At 41.0% G+C, this 20,151-nt stretch overlaps 4 protein-coding genes across 5 annotated transcripts; all 4 read left to right on the forward strand.

The window, feature by feature from the left end:
- Positions 1-27: 27 nt before the first annotated feature.
- LOC111485138 (probable sulfate transporter 3.5) lies at positions 28-3,488 on the forward strand. Its single transcript, XM_023131876.1, has 12 exons — positions 28-351; positions 437-644; positions 735-906; positions 1,004-1,069; positions 1,545-1,658; positions 1,746-1,862; positions 1,940-2,066; positions 2,143-2,429; positions 2,512-2,702; positions 2,798-2,880; positions 2,956-3,032; positions 3,115-3,488. The coding sequence occupies exons 1-12, from the start codon at positions 39-41 to the stop codon at positions 3,328-3,330; spliced, it is 1,971 nt and encodes a 656-aa protein (XP_022987644.1). The 5' UTR covers positions 28-38; the 3' UTR covers positions 3,331-3,488.
- Positions 3,489-3,581: 93 nt separating this feature from the next.
- LOC111485114 (leucine-rich repeat extensin-like protein 4) lies at positions 3,582-11,444 on the forward strand. The gene is made up of 2 exons (XM_023131837.1): positions 3,582-4,079; positions 9,078-11,444. The coding sequence occupies exons 1-2, from the start codon at positions 3,667-3,669 to the stop codon at positions 11,194-11,196; spliced, it is 2,532 nt and encodes an 843-aa protein (XP_022987605.1). The 5' UTR covers positions 3,582-3,666; the 3' UTR covers positions 11,197-11,444.
- A 2,118-nt stretch (positions 11,445-13,562) lies between these two features.
- Positions 13,563-14,231, forward strand: LOC111485315 (protein SODIUM POTASSIUM ROOT DEFECTIVE 2-like). Of its 2 annotated transcripts, none has more exons than XM_023132144.1 (3): positions 13,563-13,790; positions 13,865-13,940; positions 14,011-14,231. In XM_023132144.1, the coding sequence occupies exons 1-3, from the start codon at positions 13,653-13,655 to the stop codon at positions 14,139-14,141; spliced, it is 345 nt and encodes a 114-aa protein (XP_022987912.1). In that variant the 5' UTR covers positions 13,563-13,652; the 3' UTR covers positions 14,142-14,231. The 2 variants fall into 2 exon arrangements, with proteins under 2 accessions (XP_022987912.1, XP_022987913.1); XM_023132145.1 differs by having other exon boundaries at positions 14,032-14,231.
- Positions 14,232-14,944: 713 nt separating this feature from the next.
- LOC111485298 lies at positions 14,945-18,381 on the forward strand. Its single transcript, XM_023132124.1, has 2 exons — positions 14,945-15,563; positions 18,160-18,381. The coding sequence occupies exon 1, from the start codon at positions 15,099-15,101 to the stop codon at positions 15,558-15,560; it is 462 nt and encodes a 153-aa protein (XP_022987892.1). The 5' UTR covers positions 14,945-15,098; the 3' UTR covers positions 15,561-15,563; positions 18,160-18,381.
- The last annotated feature ends 1,770 nt before the right edge of the window (positions 18,382-20,151 follow it).

The following is a 20,151-nucleotide window of genomic DNA, read 5'->3' on the forward strand; positions in this document are numbered from 1 at the left end:
ATCACTTCAATTATTCACTAATTGTTGGGTTTGTTCTAATGGGTTCCTTCAAAAGTGACCAAAATGTGAGCTTTGCTGCTCCGAGGGCGTTTGGGAAGAGGCTGAAATCGGATCTGAAAGAGACGTTTTTCCCTGATGATCCGTTCAGGCGGTTTGGAGATGGCGGAGGGGCTGTGCAGCGAGTGAAAAAGGTCCTCAAATATTTCATCCCCATATTGGAATGGCTTCCTAAATACAACTTGAGTATGTTTAAGTACGATTTGCTTGCTGGTATTACCATTACCAGCCTCGCTATTCCTCAAGGCATCAGCTACGCCAAGCTCGCCACCCTCCCTCCCATCATTGGCCTTTGTGAGTCCCATTCCCCTTCCCTAATTTTAAACGTTGCCTAATTAGAGTAATTTGAATAATGATTCTCCGCGTATGATATTGTCAGATTCCAGCTTCGTTCCTCCCCTTGTATACGCGGTGTTTGGAAGCTCCAAGCATCTGGCGGTGGGGACGGTGGCGGCATGCTCCTTGCTCATATCGCAAATCATCGGACGAGTGGCGTCGCCGGAAGAAGAACCCACATTGTATCTCCACTTGGTTTTCACCGCCACCCTTGTTACCGGCGTCTTTCAGGCCACCTTAGGCTTTCTACGGTGCGACCCAACTCGACCACAATTCAAAATGTGAACTCAACTTATAAAAATCCAATTTTTGATCGTTTGTGTTGGTTTTCCGATGAGCAGACTGGGAATTTTGGTGGATTTCTTATCGCACTCGACAATTCTTGGGTTTATGGGAGGGACGGCTGTGATCATTTCCCTGCAACAGCTAAAAGGCATGCTTGGACTCACTCATTTCACCTCTAAAACTGACGTTTTTTCGGTACTTCACGCAGTGTTCACCCGTACAAATGAGGTTGGTTTGTTTCTTCCTTTTATATTTTCTTTTCAGTTCAGCTTCACCTGAAAAACATTAACTTTTCTGTTGTTTCGTATCCTTCGTTTGGCTGCAGTGGAAATGGCAAAGTGCTGTTGTCGGCATCGTCTTCCTTCTATTCCTTCAGTTTACAAGGTTCCTGGTAAGCAACTTTTCTCTATCTTCTATATCTTTTCTGAGGAATAAGAGAGGATTAGCTAAAGTGGCTCCCACAATCCTCGATAATCCTCCCTTCGAACAAAATACACTATTATACACCTTCCCGAACAAAATACACTATTATACACTTTCCCGAACAAAATACACTATTATACACCTTCCCTTGAGGCATTTTTTACTACATCATCGAGGCTTACAACTTTTTTGTTCGACATGGCTAAGTTGGGCATAGCTCTGATGCTAAGAAGCCAGGTTTTGAAGAATCACCAACTCTATAAGATGCTATGAATGTTTTTGCTATGAATGTTTTGCTTTATGATTTCCAAAAAACCTCATGTAGTCCTTACTTATAAACTCAGGATTATTTCTAGCCAGCCAACTGAACTCCCTCTCAACCATCAACCATCTTTCTCTAATTTTTTTTTTTTCTTTTTTTTTTGGTGGTGGTGGTTAAACAGAGAAACAGAAACCCCAAGCTATTCTGGGTGTCAGCGATGGCTCCAATGGTGACAGTGGTAGTCGGGTGTTTGTTTGCTTATTTCATCAATGGAAGTCAGCATGGAATCTTAACTGTATGATCATTTCTTTTTCACTATTTGGAGACTTTTCTTAGCTTCTTTTGATGATGATGTAATAACCCACTTGATATCACCGCACAGGTGGGTCACTTGAGCAAAGGAATAAACCCTGTTTCTATTCACTTCCTCAACTTTGACTCCAAATATATATCAGTTGTCGTACAAACTGGCTTGATCACTGCCCTTGTGGCTTTGGCTGTAACTTCTTGGATCTCTCCCTTTTTCGTTTTTCTCTCAAAATTCATATTCTCTAATCTTTATTATCATTGCCTCAGGAAGGAATAGCAATTGGTCGGAGCTTTGCAATCATGAAAAATGAACAAATCGATGGGAACAAGGAGATGGTAGCCTTTGGTTTAATGAACATCCTCGGATCTTTCACTTCCTGCTACCTAACCACTGGTGATATAAACTATTCATTATATCAGTTAGATTATGAACAATAATTGATCAAATGAAATGACTTATCTTTTTTCAGGGCCTTTCTCAAAGACTGCAGTGAACTTCAATGCTGGGTGTAGGACAGCCATGTCAAACATAGTCATGGCGATCTTCATGGCTCTCACCCTCCTCTTTCTAGCTCCTCTCTTCAGCTACACACCTCTTGTAACCCTTTCCGCCATTATCATGTCCGCCATGTTTGGTCTCATCAAGTATGAAGAAATGTATCATCTTCTCAAGGTCGACAAGTTTGATTTCTGCATATGTATGGCGGCTTTCTTGGGCGTTGCCCTCTTGAGCATGGACGTTGGCATCATGCTTTCGGTCAGTGAATCATATTCATAACATAACCAAAGGAAGTTTCAAAGCCTCGTCTTTCCTTATTTGTTATGACTTCTTTTATCAGGTGGGACTCGCTTTGCTGAGAGCTCTGCTTTACATGGCTAGACCAGCCACTTGCAAACTCGGGAAAATAACAAACTCCAGTTTGTATAGAGACGTGGAACAGTACCCAAATGCAACAAGAATCCCTGGAATTATTGTTCTTCAACTTGGTTCCCCTGTTTATTACGCCAATGCCAACTACATCAGAGAAAGGTAATGTAAAGTTCATTTGCGCATTTTATCAAACAGTTTAGGCGCAAATATGGCGCCTTTGATTAACCAGTCCGAATCTTGTGGTTTTTCATTAGGATTTTCAGATGGGTTCGTGATGAGCAGACCATATCTGATACCAACGATGGATCCGTCGAACATGTACTGCTGGAGTTGAGCGGTAATAAGCGATAAAAACCAATAAGTCAGTCCAGAATGAATTTGACCCATTACTGAGTTTTGGTTGTTTGTACAGGAGTTACCTCCATCGACATGACAGGGATCGAAACTCTAGTTGAAATCCACAGATCATTACATGCAAATGGAATCCAGGTAATTTCGCAGTGTCCCACCAATCCATTTCCTCTGCAAAGCATCTAGAAAATTAATGAAATCGATATTTGATGATGAACAGATGGGAATTATAAACCCAAGAATAGTAGTGATGGAGAAGATGATAGCTTCGGATTTCACAGAAACAATCGGAAAAGAGAACATTTATTTGTCGGTAGACGATGGAGTGGAAAGGTGCAGAGATTTGGTTCCCAAATTAAAGCAAACAGGTGGAAGTGATGAAACTTCCATTAGTTTTGCAATGGAGCAGCTGCACAGGAATTTGAATCTGCAATAATTATAATGTATTTTCTTAGTTGGGCTTGTGTTTTGGGCCAAGCATTGAAATACCATGTTTTGGGCTGAACATTGAAATAGCATAATTGGGCCGAGCATTGAAATATCTTAATTGGGCCGAGCATTGAAATAGCATGATTGGGCCGAACATTGAAATAGTATAATTGGGCCATTGATGGGCTTACACGTTTTTTTTTTAGAATATATTTTTGTTCTTAAAATATACTAATTTAAGACTGAAAAATAAATAATAACTAGAAAAATAGGAACAGAGGAAAGGACAGTGTTACTAAAATCACTCTCCACTGCACTTTCAATTTCAGATGCCTCATTCCAGATGAATCCCAACTCCCATTTCAACATCTCACCCCTCCTCCTCCTCCTCTTCCTTCCCGCATTCCTCCGCCTCGCCGCCGCCCTCCCCGCCGTCAGCCATGGCAGCCTCTCTGACGCTGAAGCTCTCTACATCCGCCACCGCCAGCTTCTGTACTACAGAGACGAGTTTGGTGACCGTGGCGAAGAAGTCACTGTGGACCCATCTCTGGTTTTCGAAAACGGGAGGATTAGAAATGCTTACATTGCACTTCAGGCTTGGAAACTAGCCATTTTGTCTGACCCTTTCAATCAAACCGCCAATTGGGTCGGATCTGACGTCTGCAGCTACTTCGGCGTTTACTGTGCTCCCGCATTGGACGACCCCAACATCCGCACCGTCGCTGGAATCGATCTCAACCACGGCGACATTGCCGGATACCTTGTTGAAATATCATCACTAGCCCAATAGAGTCAAGCCCAATAATTGTACTAGCCCAATAGAGTCAAGCCTAATTGTACGAGCCCAGTATATTTATTTTAGTAGAGATTTTAGGAGAAAGAGATGTAGATATTTTAGGAGAAAGATTCAATTTGTTAGGTCTAGATTCAAATCGGTTAGGTCTAGATTTAGATTGGTTAAATATAGATTGTTTACTCTTAGTATAAATACCCCCACCCTACCTAGGTTATTCATCCAAGAAATCTAAAAACAATAAAAAGCAGAAGTATTCTACAGAGTGTCTTGTATTCTCTTCTCGATTGGTCTTAATAAAGAGAGCGAGTGTTTCCCACAGTGAGTTGTGTTCAACATTTGGTATCAGAGCGAGGTTAGTGTAGGTTATCTGATCTCTTGGAATCCTTAGTATGCTCTGTGGTTGCAGCTCTGCCTGATCTTCCACATCAGAAACGATTTCTTGAGATTAGTGGTGAGTGAGTTTCTTTTGTGTCGTGAGAAGTCTGTGACTCTGCAAGTCTTGTGTCAAAAGAACTTGTTTGGTATTACTGAGGTATGGCCAACACGATGAGTGATTTCCAAATCGTTGGAGGAATTAAGAAACTCAACAACAACAACTACAACACGTGGGCAACATGCATGATGTCCTATTTACAAGGACAGGATCTTTGGGAGATCGTTGGCGGGTGTGAAACTACGCCGCCAGAGGAGGATTCTAACGACGCCTTGCGCAAATGGAGAATCAAAGCAGGCAAAGCAATGTTTGCCTTGAAGACCACCATCGGAGAAGAGATGTTAGAACATATTTGGGATGACAAGACACCGAAAGAAGCATGGGACACATTCGTGATGTTGTTCTCAAAGAAGAATGATACGAGACTACAACTTCTGGAGAATGAGTTGTTGTCAATTTCACAACGTGATATGACGATTGCTCAGTACTTCCACAAGGTCAAATCGATCTGTCGGGAGATTACTGAACTAGACCCAAAGTCCGCCATTGTAGAATCTCGAATGAAGAGGATTATAATCCACGGATTGCGACCAGAATATCGAAGCTTCATTGCTGCTGTACAAGGATGGCCCACTCAACCATCACTGGTAGAGTTCGAAAATTTGTTAGCCAGCCAAGAAGCCATGGCTAAACAAATGGGAGGCTTCACGTTGAAGGGTGAAGAAGCACTCTACACGAGTGAAAGTCAGAGCAATAATAGGCCGTCTACCAGACGTGGATACAATGGTGACAAAAGAAGAAGCCACCAAGGGATTGCACAACCTGAGAGAGCTCAGAAGAACGACAACAAGAGTTTTCAAAGAACGAGATTTGGTGGTATTTGCTATAACTGCGGGAAAAAGGGCCATATGTCTAGAGATTGTTGGTCCAGGAAAAAGACCATTGAAAACAATGTGGCAATATCCAAAAAGAAGATAGAAGATGAATGGGATGCAGAGGTACTATGTCCCATAGAAGAAGACGAGCTAGCACTCATGGCGACAATGGAAGACCATATCAACTATGAGAATGACTGGATCGTTGATTCAGGATGTTCAAATCACATGACTGGCGATCAGAGAAAATTGCAAGACAAGAAAGAGTACAAAGGAAGTCGTATGGTACGTACAGCAAATAACACACAGTTATCAATTGCTCAAATCGGCAATACGACAATCATGCCTGGCAATAAGTCTGATACAGTGTCGCTACATAATGTTTATCATGTACCGGGTATAAAGAAGAACTTGTTGTCAGTGTCACAACTAACAACATCAGGAAGCTATGTCTTGTTTGGGCCAGAAGATGTAAAAGTTTATCAAGATGTTAAGATAATAGGAAAGCCGACGATAGAAGGACGAAGAGTGGAGTCTGTCTACGTTCTATCTGCAGAGTCTGCCTATGTTGACAAGACCCGAAAGAATGAGACGACAGATCTATGGCATGCAAGATTGGGACATATTAGCTACCATAAGTTGAAGCTGATTATGGAGAAATCTATGCTCAAAGGTCTACCACAACTGGAAGTCAAAACAGACGTTGTCTGCGCTGGATGTCAGTATGGTAAAGCTCATCAATTACCATACAAAGAGTCAAGTTTCAAAGCAAAGAAACCATTAGAGTTAGTTCACTCTGATTTGTTCGGCCCAGTCAAACAAGCATCGATCAGCGGAATGCGGTATATGGTGACATTTATTGACGACTACTCAAGATATGTGTGGATTTTCTTTATGAAAGAAAAGTCTGACACGTTCTCAAAGTTTCAAGAATTCAAGATGATGGTCGAAGGAGAAGTAGGAGCGAAGATTCGTTGTCTACGTTCAGACAATGGCGGAGAATACACGTCAGATGAGTTCGATCAATATTTACACGAGTGTGGGATACGACGTCAATTTACATGTGCCAACACGCCACAACAAAATGGTGTAGCAGAAAGAAAGAATCGACACCTTGCAGAAACCTGTCGAAGCATGTTACACGCAAAGAACGTTCCAGGAAGATTTTGGGCTGAAGCTATGCGAACTGCTGCCCATGTGATCAACAAGCTTCCTCAACCAAAGCTAGGGTTCGTCTCACCATTTGAGATACTATGGGATATGAAACCTACAATTAGTTACTTCCGAGTATTTGGCTGTGTTTGCTATGTATTTGTGCCTGACCATCTACGTAGCAAGTTTGACAAGAAAGCAGTCAAGTGTGTATTTGTTGGATACGACAATCAAAGAAAAGGATGGAGGTGCTGTGATCCAACAAGTGGAAAATACTATACATCAAGAGATGTAGTTTTTGATGAAGCATCTACATGGTGGTCCTCGGAGAAGAAAGTCTTATCAGATTCAAACATTGAAGAAATTCTACAACAGAAGCTGGGGGAGCAAACTACACAAATTCAATCAAATTTCGATGCATCTGAAAGTCCAAGCGACATTGATATTGACAAGCAGGAGGTGACTCAATCAAGCGAATCTGATAAAAATGAAACAACACATCAACAACTTAGGCGATCAAATAGAATCCGAAGGCCAAATCCTAAGTATGCAAATGCAGCTATTGTAGAAGATAGAGTTTACGAACCAGAGACATATGAAGAAGCATCACAAAACTCGGTTTGGCAGAAAGCGATGGAGGAAGAAATTATAGCCTTGGAGCATAATCAAACTTGGGAACTAGTGCCAAGACTAGGAGATATCAAACCCGTCTCTTGCAAGTGGGTCTATAAAATAAAGCGTCGACCGGATGGATCAATCGAGAGATACAAGGCTCGACTCGTGGCTCGAGGATTTTCTCAACAATATGGACTAGATTATGATGAAACATTCAGTCCAGTGGCAAAGATTACTACCGTACGAGTTCTGCTAGCACTCGCAGCAAGTAAAGATTGGAAACTGTGGCAAATGGATGTGAAGAATGCCTTCTTGCACGGAGAGCTAGACAGGGAGATTTATATGAACCAACCAAAGGGATTTGAGAGTGCAGCTAATCCTAATTATGTATGCAAGCTTAGAAAAGCTCTTTATGGACTGAAACAAGCACCGAGAGCTTGGTATGGTAAGATTGCTGAATTTCTTACCCAAAGTGGTTATTCAGTTGCGCATGCAGACTCAAGCCTATTCATCAAAGAAAGAGAAGGAAATTTGACAATTGTGTTGGTCTACGTGGACGATTTGATTATCACCGGGGACGATGAAAGAGAAATTTATCAAACAAGAGAAAATTTATCAATACGCTTTCAGATGAAAGAGCTAGGAGAGCTTAAACACTTCTTAGGCCTAGAAGTTGATCGCACAGATGAAGGACTGTTTCTCTGCCAACAAAAGTATACCAGAGACATGCTTCAGAAGTTCAACATGTTAGAGTGCAAGCAAGTTTCAACACCGATGGAGATAAATGCCAAGATTTGTGCACATGAAGGCAAAGAGTTGAACGATGAAACAACGTACCGACAACTAGTAGGTAGTCTTATCTACCTAACTTTAACTCGACCTGATATCTCGTATGCAGTTGGGGTTATGAGTCGATACATGCAAAGTCCAAAGAAGCCTCATCTGGATGCAGCTCGACGGATCTTGAGATATATCAAAGGTACAATCGACTATGGTCTTTTGTACAAAAGAAGCAAAGACTGCAAGCTAGTTGGATACTGTGATGCTGACTATGCAGGAGACCACGATACTCGGAGGTCAACCACTGGGTATGTGTTCAAGTTTGGTTCGGGAACAATTTCTTGGTGTAGCAAGAGACAACCAACAGTATCATTATCAACTACAGAAGCAGAGTATAGAGCAGCGGCTGGAGCAGCCCAGGAAAGTACATGGCTAAAACTCTTGATGGAAGATTTGCACCAGAAAATTGACTATCCAATATCACTTCTTTGCGACAACCAATCTGCGATTCGCCTTGCAGAAAATCCAGTGTTTCATGCTAGAACAAAGCATGTGGAGGTGCACTACCATTTCATTAGAGAGAAGGTCCTAAAGGAAGAAATTGAGATGCAGCAGATCAAGACAGATGACCAAGTGGCAGACTTGTTTACAAAAGGGTTGAATACTAGCAAACATGAGAGCTTTCGCTGTCAGCTCAACATGATGCAGCGAATGAGGACTAGTGCTGAGGGGGAGTGTTGAAATATCATCACTAGCCCAATAGAGTCAAGCCCAATAATTGTACTAGCCCAATAGAGTCAAGCCTAATTGTACGAGCCCAGTATATTTATTTTAGTAGAGATTTTAGGAGAAAGAGATGTAGATATTTTAGGAGAAAGATTCAATTTGTTAGGTCTAGATTCAAATCGGTTAGGTCTAGATTTAGATTGGTTAAATATAGATTGTTTACTCTTAGTATAAATACCCCCACCCTACCTAGGTTATTCATCCAAGAAATCTAAAAACAATAAAAAGCAGAAGTATTCTACAGAGTGTCTTGTATTCTCTTCTCGATTGGTCTTAATAAAGAGAGCGAGTGTTTCCCACAGTGAGTTGTGTTCAACATACCTCCCTGAAGAGCTCGGTTTGCTTGGGGATCTTGCATTGTTCCATATCAACTCAAACAGATTCTGCGGTACTTTACCCCACAGATTTGATCGTCTCAAGTTGCTACACGAATTGGATCTCAGTAATAACCGGTTCGCTGGGAAGTTCCCCGGCGTGGTTCTCAAGCTTCCGGCGCTCAAGTTTTTGGATCTGAGGTTTAACGAATTCGAAGGAAATGTACCCAGAGAGCTGTTCGATAAGGATTTAGACGCCATTTTTATTAACCACAACAGATTCAGATTCGAACTGCCGGATAATTTCGGAAATTCGCCGGTGTCGGTCATTGTTCTTGGGAACAATAAGTTCCATGGGTGTGTGCCTTCGAGCTTGGGCAACATGACGAGGCTGAATGAGATCATTATGATGAACAATGGGCTTAATTCTTGCTTGCCGCCAGAAATTGGGGCGTTGAAGAACTTGACGGTGTTCGATGTAAGTTCCAATGAGCTGGTGGGTCCGTTGCCGGAGACATTTGGAGGGCTTGCGAGTTTGGAGCAACTCAATGTGGCTAATAATTTTCTTTCTGGGACGATTCCGGAGAGTATTTGTGATTTGCCTAAGCTTCAGAACTTTACGTTCTCGAATAACTTCTTCTCCGGTGAGCCGCAGACGTGTTTGAGGGTTCCGGATTTCAGTGATCGGAGGAATTGCTTGACTGGACGGCCGGCGCAGCGGCCGAGTGGGCAATGTAAGGCATTCTTTTCGAGGCATGTTGATTGTAATGCGTTTAAATGCGGTGCTTCTTCTGTTTCGCCTTCTACTCCATTTACTCCGCCGGTGGTTTCGCCCTCTTCACCTCCGTCACCGGCAGGGGAGGTGTCTCCTCCATCGCCGCCGCTCTCGCCCCATTTTCCTCCTCTGTCGCCACATTCGCCACCGTCGGCACCGCCATTGGTTTATTCTCCGCCGTCACCTTCCTCTCCGTCTACACCTACAACCCCTTCAACGCCATCTCAAGGTCATGCTCCGCCGTCATTACCCTCACCCTCATCGCCCCCTAAAGGTCAGTTTCCGCCGGCATTACCTCCGCCGACTGATCCCTTACCATCCTCACCACCCCACGGCCATACTCCGCCGGGTCCACCTTCGCCTTCCTCTCCGTCTACACCCACAACCCCTTCAACGCCGCCTCAAGATCATGCTCCGCCGTCATTACCCTCACCCTTCTCGCCCCCAAAAGGTCATCCACCGCCGGCATTACTTCCGCCGTCTGAACCCTTACCATCTTCACCACCCCACGGCCATACTCCNCCGGGACCACCGTCGCCTTCCTCTTCGTCTACGCCTACAACCCCTTCAACGCCGCCTCAAGGTCATGCTCCACCGTCTTTACCCTCACCCTTATCGCCCCCAAAAGGTCATCCTCCGCCGGCATTACCTCCGCCGTCTGAGCCCTTACCATCCTCACCACCCCACGGCCATACTCCTCCGGGTCCACCTTCTTCGTCCGAACCTTCGCCATCATCGCCGCCACAAGATCACCCTCCACCAACTCCCTCGCCGTCCGAACCGTCACCTTCAACGCCGCCCATAGGTCACACTCCAGCCATTCCTCCTTCACCATCCGGACCTGCACCTCCATCACCGCCACAAGTCCACAATCCGCCGGTCAAGCCTTCTCCTCCAGTNGCATCATCACCACCAGCACCATCATTCCCAGTTCACACTCCTCCGCCTCCGCCACATTTCCCTGATTTCCCTTCGCCACCATCCACACAACTCCCTGTCTACTGTCCACGATCCCCATATCCACCATCTCCTCCATCCTACTCCCCAAGCCCACCTCTCCAACACCCCACCTCCCCTCCGCCGCCATTACCTGTTCATTCTCCCCCTCCCCCTGTTTATACATCCCCGTCGCCACTTCCTCTTCCTTGCATACAATCTCCTCCACCTCCCCCACCAGATACTCAATACTCCGAACCACCGCCAACACCATCGTCTCCGATTCCCTACAATTTCCCACCACCGCCGTCTCCATCGCCCCCACCGCCTCCAAGCCCTGTATACGGAGGTCCCCTGCCACCAATCTACGGAGTCCCATACGCGTCTCCTCCGCCACCACCCTTGTATTAATTAATTCGTCACAAAAATCCCACCTGCAATTTCCCTTTTTGAGCTTCAATCTGGTCAATTCTTCTCCCAACTCCCATCGCCCACGGAGAAGCTCAAGTGTTTGTCTTCTATATTTGGTTTTTACATCCGCGTGAATCTTGTTTTAGTCTGTATAAATTCAACAAAACCTCCCCTTCTCTTCTTTTGGTTTTTGAGTTCTACTTTTATTTCTATTATCATCTTAATCTAAATCTATATCATATTTAGTATTCCTTTTGGGTTTCCTATACATTTTGTTCCTGTTACATCTTTCATTTTTGCTTCCAAATTTCATGGAAATTAACTTTTTCAACATTTTGAAATTTTTGTTTATTAAAAAAATGGCTGAATCTAGTAGGACCCAGTGTAGGCAGACCACTGATCCCCAGTAACATGGACCTCAATCTCAATGGTCCCATCTTAAATTCACCCAACCCCTATTTTATTATTATAATTATTTTCATTTTGGTTAAATCACTAAAATAGTTGACATGGTAATTAATTAACGTGTATACATGATAAATTATGTTATCGTAATAAATTGAATTATTTGATAATGACAATAATAATAAACAAGGACAAGATTATATACTTATGTCACCCGTTTCAATAGGAGTAAAGATGTATCTAATAAATAATAGAGATAAAATCATATATTTATGTCACTGTTTCATCAAAAACATATCAAATAACATGTCATAATGTGATACCATTAAATACGACATAATAAATGGTTGATATGCGCACCTACTGCATCCTGCCTAAATAAATTGTAGAAATTAATGAATTATTCCCAAGTTTTATTGGACAATACACAATTCGTCTATATTTTTCTAATTATTTAACCGTATCTATTTCTTAGTTTCCAGAACCTGCCCAAATCCAAACCTTCATCAACACTGCTAAATTATTGTTTTTATTTTTATTTTTATTAAAAACAAAATTAAAACCACCCAAATTTATGCTAATATTCTCGGTTCGGGAGTATATGGGCCCGTTTCATTCTGTATTTGGGCCTTTCCCTGCCACGAATTCTGGTGAATATGGGCCTTTATTTTGCCGGTAGTGGATAAGCTTGATCCATAATTAATTAAAATTGTCACACCATTTAAATATGCATATTAAATTTAGTATTATAGTAGAGTTTACAGCATGCATATGCATAAGTAAGATAATTGCTGACATAAAATTAGGTCAAGAAAGTGAAAAAAGAAAAAAAAAACCTCCATAATTCCATTATTTCGGACCACAAGTTTAATTTTCTTTCATTAATATTAAAGCCAACATTTATTAATTATACCATTAAAACCTTAGAAAATTTGTTCTGACAATTATTTTTTCTACATTTTTCTTTCAAATGTACGATAAAATTTAATAAATGCTATTTTTTTTATTTATAAAACTCGTGATTTAGATGAAGAAAAAAAAAAGATTTATAACATTTTGAAGGCCTTTTTTCCAACTCGGCGTTCTCATATTTTTTCTGCATTCCAAAACTCACGTGAGTCGCACGTGCATAATGTGATTCCTCTCCTTCAGTGCCTCTGCTCTTTCTTCTCAACTAAATTTCCAAAACTATTCCATCTCACATGTTTCTCACGTGACTTAGAAGAAGAGGGCCAATTTTAAAATATAATCGATCAAATTTATTTTAAACACAATTTAATTCCAATTTTATTATATTTTTTTGGATAATGGTAAAAAACCAATAGTTGTTGCAGAGCTGAAGTAAGATCGATTACACTCACACAATCACTAATATAAATGAACAAAGTGATACTAAGGTTTGAATAAGTTCACTAGTCAATCACTATAACCAAAATATTTAAAAGAATATCTCTTATACTCTCACCCAATAACTTATCTCTTATAAAATTTCTCTAGAATTGCTTCTAAACAAACACAAAATAATAATGGCTCTGCGTCTCATAATGCATTAGTATTATTAATGCTCATACACGAATCAAATAATACAGGGATATGAACTCGAGCCTCAAATTATTGTAGCCCAAACTGTCTCGTCTGCCTCAAATTATTGTAGCCCAAAATGTCTCGTCACCCGCAGGCGTGCGGTGGCCAGAGCCTTAGCTTTTTCCCTCCTTCCTGCTCTAACGGTTATCTTCACCTCCAACATTCATTTTATTTCCTGCTACAAGTATCCACTTGTTTACTTTTTCAAAATTGTTTACAATAATTTACAAGTAGAAACTATTTTTTAATTTTAAATCTTGGGTTGAATTATGAGCCTCAAAATTTTACAGTTTGGTTCATTTATTGAGGTTGGTTACCACTTAGCAGCAACCCAAAGCCATTATTTTAGCATTATAATTTACTCTCATTTTGGTCACCAAATGCTTCTTTATATATTCTGTGTCCCTCTCCCTGCTCTTATTAATTATGATATTCACTTTATTTGTGGTAGATTTTAGTGCCTTCTGATGGGGAAGCTGAAGAAAATTGCGAAGGCTTTGGATTGTTTCAGTCCCACATCGTCTACTTCCATCGCTCGTTTTGACAAAGACCCGCTTATCGCCAGCAGCAACAAGGGCCAACTCCCGACATTGGAGGACGCTGTGGTCCAATTTTGTGTCCACTTCCCCTTTCTTCCTTAGTCCCACAGATCCGTAACTATTTTGGTTTGGTTTTGCAGACGGTGACGCTCAGGGTGTCCATGCACTGTAAAGGCTGTGCAAGAAAAGTGGAGAAACATATTTCAAAGATGGAAGGTATCATACCATATCCTATAACCCTTTTTTTTTTTTTTTTTTGAAGATTTGTTTTGGGAAATGAACGCAGGAGTGAGGTCGTTCACTGTAGACTTGGAGACTAAGATGGTGATTGTAATTGGATACATTCTGCCGTATGAAGTGGTGGAGAGCGTTTCTAAAGTCAAAAGCTCGCAGCTTTGGCAATCCTCGCTAGCTTGATCATTATTGGCATATCAACAAATTAATAATTTTATGTCTTTAATTTCTTTATTCTATATGTCGTTTATAGGAATATGAGTATTTATACACGTCAACTCAAATATTAAAATAACTTATAAGATTGAATTTCGCTACTAATTGATATTGTCATTTTTTGTCTTTCTATTTCGGGCTTTCTCTCAAAGTTTAAAAACATGTATTTGGATCACATGTATTGCTCCACACTCTTATAAATGATTTGTTCCCCTCTCCGATACATGTGGTATCAAAACCACCTATAGATGTGGTATCAGAGCCAAACACTGGGCAGTATGCGAGAGGATGCTGTTCTCCGAAGGGAGAGGACTCAGAGCGATACCAACGAAGACACTGAGACACTAGGCGGTGTGCAAGAGGATGCTGATTCCTGAAGGGAATGGATATAAAGCGATACCAACAAGGACACTAGCTTGGACATTTTTTTATGAATGCGTGGAAACATCTCACAGACCCGTTTAAAAATCTTAAGAAAAACTCAAATAACACAATATATGTCTGCGATGGGTTTAGATCGTTGCATAGCCGAACGTTAAAGTCAATGTAAAAAGAATCAAGTTTAATTAATAGACTAAAATAAAATAAATTAAAAAAATTATACCTAGAAGATAATTTAACGATAACTAAAATAAAATAAAAAAAATTTGAAAATAAATGTTGCAATTTGTTTAGATAACGAGAGAAATATCTTGTATGAAAATAATTGAATATAAATATTCAATGCCACGACGTCGTTTAACAGGTCAAAGTTTTTCATCGCCATCGGGATATCGTTTGTGGAAGAGAGAACAGTGACGTATCCATCACGACTGGTCAATAACTCGGAAGAAGAAGAAAGAAAGAAAAATCTCAGAAATGTGTAAAATCTGAAACAACATTTGGTTTGATTCCGAGGACGATCGGAACTACAAGAAGTTCGCCATGAAATCCATCTTCGTTCTTTTCCTCTTCTCAGCTCTCGTTTCTCTTTCGACCCAATCCACCGATTCGAATGACCTAAAAGCGCCACCCTCCTCTGCCCACGCTCGCCTCGCCAATTACGGGTTTCCGTTTGGCCTTCTGCCGTCCGCCGTCTCCAGCTACACCATCAATGAAACCTCTGGTGACTTCTCTTTGGACCTCGGCGACTCGTGCAAGTTCACGCTTCCACCGGACAACTACGTGGCTTCTTTTTCTAGGGTTGTCACTGGTAAGATTGCAAAGGGTCGAATCCACAATCTCGACGGGATTCGAGTTCGTGCTTTGTTCCAGTGGTGGTCGATTACTGGTATTAGGTCCACCGGCGAGGATTTGGTCTTCGAGGTTGGGGTGATCACCGCTAAGTATCCGTCCAAGAGTTTCAACGAGAGCCCAGTGTGTGAAGGGCGTCGGTCTTCTTCGTAAGAGGTTCGGGTTTCTTCAATATTCTGCTCTCTGCATCTTTTACGGCGAATTCCACTGTTAGAATTAAAAATTTAGGAGTAACTCTGGATTGGATAGGGATAGGTACATGTGAATGAGACTTTTTATCTAATTTTGATAACTGCTCTGTGATTGTGGCGTTGAAAGCATTGTCTCTGGATTAAGTTCTGCAGAAACGGGACGATGATATTGGTTTATAATGTCTTCCTTTTTAACTGGATTGGATTCTAGTTATCTTGATTCACGAATTCTGAACAGAATCTGTATTTTCCTTCCATATTCATATCGTTCCCAATTCAAGGTTTTCTTGATTACACCTTGACTAATTTGAGACGTTAAATATATAATCTTTTCTGCTAAGAATCCCAGAATTTATAATGATATAAAAAAGAAAAAATCATAGTTTCCAGACGTTGCTGAATGGAAACTTTCTCCTTGTGTAACATCTGCTGGATCACCTTGTAAATATATTAATTATTGGCAGCTGGCTAGTTTTGGCAATAATTTTTAAGCGTTGAAGTAACCGGATGGCCTTTGTTGAATCGTCTTCATTGATGAATAGGATTTTTATCTATTTTTGGATCTAACAACTTGGCGTTCTGTGGTTGAAAAGGTGATGGCGTTGCAATTTGGATTCTGAAAAGGAGGGAGTTTAACAAGAACAGAAGCCATTAAGGACAACCATACAATGACAAAACCTGTCTTATTATAAGATATTAAGGCATCGGTGATGTAGGCGATTTTGTTGCACATTAGGCCAAAAAATATGTCCAACCCAGAGGGCTAGCTAGCAAAATCCATTTTTGACTATCAAAATCCATTCTTGACTATGAAGTTGTGAGATCTCACATCCGTTGGAGAGGGGGAAGCATTCCTTATAAGGGTGTGGAAACCTCTCCCTAGCAGCGCGTTTTAAAACTGTGAGGCTGACAACGATATGTAACGGGTCAAAATGGACAATATCGGCTAGCAGTGGGGTTGGGCTGTTACAAATGGTATCAGAGCCAGTCATCTAGGCGGAGTGCTAGCGAGAATGCTGGACCCCCAAGGGGATGGATTGTGAGATCTCACATCGGTTGGAGACCTTATAAGGGTGTGAAAACCTCTATTTAGCATATGCGTTTTAAAACTGCAAGGCTGATGGTAATATGTAATAAGCCAAAGCAGATAATAACAGCTAGCGATGGGGTTGGACTGTTATAGAAGTATTTATTATTATGAATAGGACCTTGTCACCTGTGGATTTCAAATGACGTTTGCGTTTGCTAATAAGCTGAAATAATCGAAGACCTATAGACATAGAACAAACAGAAAGATGATGACGTTTGCGTTTGCTAATAAGCTGAAATAATCGAAGACCTATAGACATAGAACAAACAGAAAGATGATGCTTAGGTCAGGGGAAAAAAGATTGAGCTAGAGAGAGCGATGGAATAGGAAGTTGAATGTAGAAGTAGTTATATGGTTCTAGACTTTAAAACTACTATTCCTTAAGATCTATTTGGTTGGACAAAGAAAAAAACACCATTAGAAGTGTTGGATGATGAAAGTCCCACATCGGCTAATTTAGGGAATGATCATGGATTTATAAGTGAGGAATACTAACTCCATTGGTATGAGGCCTTTTGGGGAAGCCAAAGCAAAGCCATGGGAGCTTAGGCTCAAAGTGGACAATATCATACCATTGTGGAGAGTCGTGTTCGTCTAACATGGTATCAGAGCCATGCCCTAAACTTAGTCGTGCCAATAGATTGGTAAATTCTCAAACATCGAACAAAGAACTCCAAAAGAAAGCCTTCTCGAAGGCAGTAAAAAATGACTAAGACTCCAAAGGAGTCGAGTCTCGATTAAGGGGAGGCGCACTTTGTTGGAAGGCAGTAAAAAATGACTAAGAGTCGAGCCTCGATTAAGGGGAGGTGCACTTTGTTCGAGGGGAAGTGTTGGATGATGAAAGTCTTACATCGGCTAATTTAGGGAATGATCATGGGTTTATAAGTGAGGAATACTAACTCCATTGGTATGAGGCCTTTTGGAAGCCCAAAGCGAAGCCATGAGAGTTTAGGCTAAAAGTGGACAGTATCATACCATTGTGGAGAGTCGTGTTCGTCTAACAAAAAGAACCATCCCCGAAGTTGAATGGTCTGATACTCAGATGCATGAAGTTTATACTCTGATCTTTCTGCGTCATCACAAGATCTTTGATAGAAGAAAGAAAAGTAGAGGATGCGAATAGTTTTAATTTGCTTGCATTGCAGGCATATAACATAGATTCTTTTCTGAATGCACATTGTCATTCTCAGGTTCTAGAAAAGCTATCTTTTAGTCTCCAATATACCTTTTACCAAAGAACCTTTTAGCTGGAGTCGTGTTTCTTTAATGTATTTGGCCGGCCATGCTGTGATCTTTAGCCATCTTCATTGTGCTCATAACAAAACGAGCGAATTCTCGTTTGTCTGGTTCTTGATTTCTTTGCAAAAAAGCAGATTCCTCAACTTTGTTTCATATCTAATTAGCTTGACTTGTTAAAGTGCAGAATATATAATAGGATCTGTAATTTAATTGGTATTTTGTTTTTGTGCAGGGTATTCATTCACTTGAAGCAATGGATGAACTTAGTGGATAATGCATATCATATTATGTTGGCTCTTTAAACTGAAATGTGAACCTACTAATTATTCTGGCTGTGTATCTGCCTTTTCTCTGTATATGTTAACTCTTGCTTCTTCTAGTTCTGGATTGATACTCTCTTTTGATTGATAAGGTTTGTTCAGTGCTTGATAAGGAGCTGATCAATATTCTATCTCGATCTCAGTTAATATTTATATCAGCCAAAGCCTAAGTCTATCGTTAGTAGATATTATCCACTTTGACCCGTATTATCATCAGTCTTACAATTTTAAAACGTGTCTATTAGGAAAAGATTTTACACTTTTATAAATAATACTTTGTTCTCCTCCAAATCCCAAAATATATAGTGTGACTCTGGTATGCATGCGCCTTTCTTTTTCAGTTTCCATCACACATGACAAGACTCGACACAACCCAATCCAGTCCTCTCCTCTCATTACCCAATCCATTCCCCTTCCTCTGATTTTAATTTTGTTTAGCATCGATTCCCAAGAAGAAACCCATAATTACTTCTTCTAAATATTACCGAAAAGATGTCCTCATTTCAGATTGCCTTGTTGTCTGTTCTTCACCACTTTTATCAACCAATCATGCCCCTACCTCCTTTCCACCAAACTATCTACCCTTTTAACCCCCTTACACCTTCTTTTTGTCTTGTATTATGATAAAAACAAAACAAACCTAATAATTGGAACCAAATGAAAGTGGGGTGGAACATAAAACATAAATGGGTTCATTTCATTTGGTCGATTTAAAGTGAGAATACTTTTGGATTTAGGGGATTTTTATTCTTCCCCATCCGCCCACTGATTTTTCTAAGTTCACACCTAAATCAACCAAAAAGCCAAGAAATTGAAGACGACGGTTACTGTAAATGCCAAGCCAAGTCTTCTTTCTATGGCTAAAAAAATTTAAGTTGTGAATGTTTGATTAATCCACCACACCACCTAAATGGTGTGAAAGTTATCTTATTTATAATCAAATGAATTACAAGGATATGGAAATAGTAATAAATGGAAATAACAATAAATGGAAAGATACCTATAATAATAAGGCAAATATTTATTTGCCTTATAATAAAATATCAAATATAGTATACATGGTAAACTATAATTTATTACTAAATATCCTTAACACCCCACCGCAAGCTAAGCGTCGGATTTAAACGAACGTGAAGCTTGAATCTGAAAAATTCAAAGAGGTTGAGAAACACTTTTCATGAAGATGCTAACAACTCGGTTCTTGGCCATCAAAAATTGCAGAGGGATCGCCGCTCAGCGGCGATGCTGCCTTGGCTTCGGCGAGAATATGTCTAACCCATGAAGAGAGATTGTCGCTTAGCGACGATGCTGCCTTGGCTCTGGTGAGAATATTTCTAACCCCAAGAAGTAGAAGGGGAAACCTAGAGCAAGGGACAAAGACAATGTTGAAGCCGAAAGAGTCGCCACATTGGGCGAAGGAGCCAATTTTGGCGAGAAGGGCAGTCGGAAGAGTCGCCACATTGGGCGAAGGAGCCAATTTTGGCAGGAAGGGCTGCGGCAACATGGTTGGCGAATAGGCCAGTGCGGCACCCAGATTCCGAAGGTAAATCTCTGCAAAAGGGTTTATGTGAAGAATGAAGGTTGATTGAGAAGAAAATGAGAGAGACTATATTGGCCAAGGGGAAAACCGATTTGGTTGAAAAAGGTGAGGTAGAGTATGACGAAAGGTGATTTGGAGGTCAATAGGGTAGAGCCGAAGAGTAATCAATCGGCTCCGACTACGGTAGCCATAAAGACTGCCCCTGCGGCGTCAAAACCAGCAGGGGTGGTGGAGAAGAAGATTAGAGGATTCAAAAGCCATTGAAAAGAAAGGATCAGGGGTTAAACCGAAAGGGCTCTGATACCATGTGAATGTTTGATTAATCCACCACACCACCTAAATGGTGTGAAAGTTATCTTATTTA

Source organism: Cucurbita maxima, unplaced genomic scaffold (assembly GCF_002738345.1).
Source record: "Cucurbita maxima cultivar Rimu unplaced genomic scaffold, Cmax_1.0 Cma_Scf00010, whole genome shotgun sequence".
Lineage (NCBI taxonomy): Eukaryota > Viridiplantae > Streptophyta > Magnoliopsida > Cucurbitales > Cucurbitaceae > Cucurbita > Cucurbita maxima.

What these genes read in the sequence shown, in the direction of transcription:
- LOC111485138 (XM_023131876.1), top strand. Translation starts at nt 39, where the DNA reads ATGGGTTCCTTCAAAAGTGACCAAAATGTGAGCTTTGCTGCTCCGAGG. An exon ending in TGTTCACCCGTACAAATGAG is followed by an intron (nt 907 to 1,003) that starts GTTGGTTTGTTT and finishes GTTTGGCTGCAG; the next exon opens with TGGAAATGGCAAAGTGCTGT. An exon ending in TACATGCAAATGGAATCCAG is followed by an intron (nt 3,033 to 3,114) that starts GTAATTTCGCAG and finishes GATGATGAACAG; the next exon opens with ATGGGAATTATAAACCCAAG.
- LOC111485315 (XM_023132144.1), top strand. Translation starts at nt 13,653, where the DNA reads ATGGGGAAGCTGAAGAAAATTGCGAAGGCTTTGGATTGTTTCAGTCCC. An exon ending in CGACATTGGAGGACGCTGTG is followed by an intron (nt 13,791 to 13,864) that starts GTCCAATTTTGT and finishes TTGGTTTTGCAG; the next exon opens with ACGGTGACGCTCAGGGTGTC. An exon ending in ACATATTTCAAAGATGGAAG is followed by an intron (nt 13,941 to 14,010) that starts GTATCATACCAT and finishes AAATGAACGCAG; the next exon opens with GAGTGAGGTCGTTCACTGTA.
- LOC111485298 (XM_023132124.1), top strand. Translation starts at nt 15,099, where the DNA reads ATGAAATCCATCTTCGTTCTTTTCCTCTTCTCAGCTCTCGTTTCTCTT.